Below are 3200 nucleotides of genomic sequence, written 5' to 3'. Positions count from 1 at the left end.
GATGATTACGCTTAGTTTATCTTAAGTACTAAAGAATAATTTTAGTATATTAAGTACAAAATTAGTGCGCGAGAATAGAGCACTTTATGTACATGATGAAAGTGCACTTTTTGTTAACCTGGGCCGTGACGCCTCGTTTCCAGAGACACACAATCGCAGCTCACATTTGATGTTGATGGAGGCGTTGGCGGAGGTCACGGTCTCTCCGGTGGAGCTGCTGGATGCCACACACTGGAAGCTGCCGGTGTCTGCGTGACGGTCCACCGCCGTGAACTTCAGGTTACTGCCCTCCTGGAAGCGGTGGTTCGAGTCCTGCACGCGACGGCCGTCCTGAGTCCACCAGATGCGCATGTCCTCCGGGCCGCTGAGCTCACAGCGCAGGATAGCACTGCGGCCGTGTAATGCGTCCTGAGACTGGGGCTCTTCGGAGAACTGAAGCGAAGACGCCTGGATGATGAAGACTGAGAGAAACACAGAGAACCAGTCAAACTGCTGAACAAAACACTTTAGACTCACATCAGACGAATAAACATCACCAGACAATCAAACCCAACAGCATGTTTGCATTCATTAATGATGCAGTGAAATGCGTGTTTGCCAATACAAACACACACACACAAAACCTTCATCATCATCGTCATCATCAGGAGCTCTGAGCTCATCTGCAGACCTCATCACATCATGCATGCTGGGATCCCGTGAGTTTGATTATGTGCTTTATCTTACACTTGCATGTATTCATTTTGCACTTTTATCAAAGCAATTTGACAGACACAGTATTCGCAGCATGCAGTGACAGGACTAGTAAAAACTAGACTGGCAAACAAGCTAGAGCAGAGGAGAAATGCATTCATCAATTTATTGATTTTTTTTAATAAACTACAGAGTTACACACTGCATAACGTGTTGTTCTTACTCAGTGTTTTCCAGTACATATATCTACACATTCATAAATCAAAGCAAAATGACATCAGATAAGAAGATAAGAAATTCAAGTGAGCTTGTGCTTAAAACAAGAATGAAAACTTGATTTCTCATTGAATTAAGTTGATTTTTCTGACCCATGGGCAGATATTTCTTCTTATTTCAATTTCTCAGACAACAAGATATCTTTATGTCAATATGTATCTCAAGTTAAATGTATCTTGATTTAGGAATCCTTTATTTATTTGTTCTGGACAATATAAACATTGAGCAGGGCTATTATAATTACCTAAAACAAAAACGTTAATAAATGTTAAATTAAATAAAATAAAATATAAAAAACTAAAACTTATTTTATTTCATCAAGTTTCCAAGGCAACATTTCTAATTTTTATTTAGTTGAACTTGATATACTAAAATAGCAAACTAAAAATTGAATGAAAATGAAATACTATATAAACATATTTAAAAACAACAAAAACTACTAATTTACTAAAATTAACATGAAAGCAGAACATATAAAAATAAAATCTATTTCAAAATATTAACAAAAAACTATAACAATGATGAATGAGTCAATGATGCTAAATTAACACTGATATTAAATAAGAATATCACTATCTATGCCTTTATGGTTGTAGTTACAGCGCTTAACTAACCCAAAAACAAGCACTTAATTAACACACTTGTTACTGGGTTAGTTAAGTTCTTGTTTCCGAATTAGTTAGCACTTGTTTCTGGGTTAGTTAAGCGTTAGTTTCCTGGTTAGTCGAGTGCTTGTTTCCGAATTAGTTAGCACTTGTTTCTGGGTTAGTTAAGCGTTAGTTTCCTGGTTAGTCGAGTGCTTGTTTCCGAATTAGTTAGCACTTGTTTCTGGGTTAGTTAAGCGTTAGTTTCCTGGTTAGTCGAGCGCTTGTTTCTGGGTTAGTCGAGCGTTAGTTTCCTGGTTAGTCGAGCGCTAGTTTCCTGGTTAGTCGAGCGCTTGTTTCCTGGTTAGTCGAGCGCTTGTTTCCTGGTTAGTCGAGCGCTTGTTTCCTGGTTAGTCGAGCGCTTGTTTCCGGGTTAGTTAAGCACTTGGGTCTTCAGCTGCTTGAACTGACAAGCGTGTTAAATCACGTGTATAACGGAGCGTCTTACATGTCAACACACATCCAGTGTCTGTATCGAATGTCAAAGACATTTTATTTGTTATATTGTTCTTTGCAATCCCATGATGCTCTTAAAGTGGGCCAGTAAAAGCTTCCATACATTATTCAGGCATGTGGAAGAAAAGCTTCAGGCAGAAACTATAGAAGAGCTTCAGTCAGATTCAGACCCGTCTGCGCCTGAAGATCACACTGACACCGATACAGACGCAGAGAAGCTTATCTTCCACATTTATGTTTGCTTTTTAATCACACTTTTATAGAACATCTGTGTCATTTTTGATGCTTCAAAACATGAACAAGTAAATGACAGAATGTTGGGGAAACTTTATCTGTACAACCTGTAAAACGCCATGAAATGCCATCAGAAATGATCACGACAGCAGAAGATGCTTCACTGGAAGCACTGGAGGAAACACAGCTGCTTTATTGAACACATGTGAAGACAGACAGAAGGTTCACGAGAAACAAACGAGACCACAACACTTATTAACAAACTGCAGAGAAAACAACCAGCAATAATGGCACTGTTAAACAAATAAAGTCAGAGCGTCACGAGGATCAGTAAACGATGACAGAATTATATTTTTGGCAGAACGGTCATTGACTTGACATCATCTGGGGGAGGAGCAGTGATGATTTGTCTTGAATGAGTGCTAATTCATCTGAACTCAGGTAAAACATCACCTCCAGTCCTGTGAAGGTCAATGACATGGCAACCCGTCTGCTTCATCTCTCTATGGGTCTTCTGCTGTTATGAAAGACAAACTCACTGACGGATCAATTATAGAGACAAAAGGATTCTGGGATTCATGACGGATCGATCAATTACAGCTGCTCTGCCAATGAGACGCGATCAGAGTTACATCAGGAATTATTAATTAACGTCTGGATTAACACTACATATAACACTTTCATATTTAATATTACAATTTACACAAATAAAAAACAATAATTTTAGAATAAAAAAAAAATAGAAAATTACTTTTCCATAAACGTGAATTACTGGTACGATGTATTTAAGTTTCTCAAATGTGAGTTGATGAGAAAAAATAAAAAATAAAAAATGTTTTATATATATATATATATATATATATATATATATATATACAGTGGGTACGGAAAGTATTC

At 37.7% G+C, this 3200-nt stretch overlaps 1 protein-coding gene across 1 annotated transcript in view; it reads right to left on the bottom strand.

The window, feature by feature from the left end:
• Positions 1–3200, bottom strand: part of LOC107689575 (inactive tyrosine-protein kinase 7-like) — a 67424-nt gene that overhangs the window by 35243 nt on the left and 28981 nt on the right. The window contains exon 2 of the mRNA XM_016487596.1: positions 165–461. Coding sequence (XP_016343082.1) covers positions 165–461 — 297 coding nt within the window. The remainder of the gene's footprint in view (positions 1–164; positions 462–3200) is intronic.

This window comes from Sinocyclocheilus anshuiensis, unplaced genomic scaffold (genome assembly GCF_001515605.1).
Source record: "Sinocyclocheilus anshuiensis isolate Anshui unplaced genomic scaffold, SAMN03320099.WGS_v1.1 scaffold1629, whole genome shotgun sequence".
Taxonomy (NCBI): Eukaryota; Metazoa; Chordata; class Actinopteri; order Cypriniformes; family Cyprinidae; genus Sinocyclocheilus; species Sinocyclocheilus anshuiensis.
The sequence above is the reverse complement of the archived record's forward strand: the minus strand, read 5'-3'. Positions and strand labels throughout refer to the sequence as shown.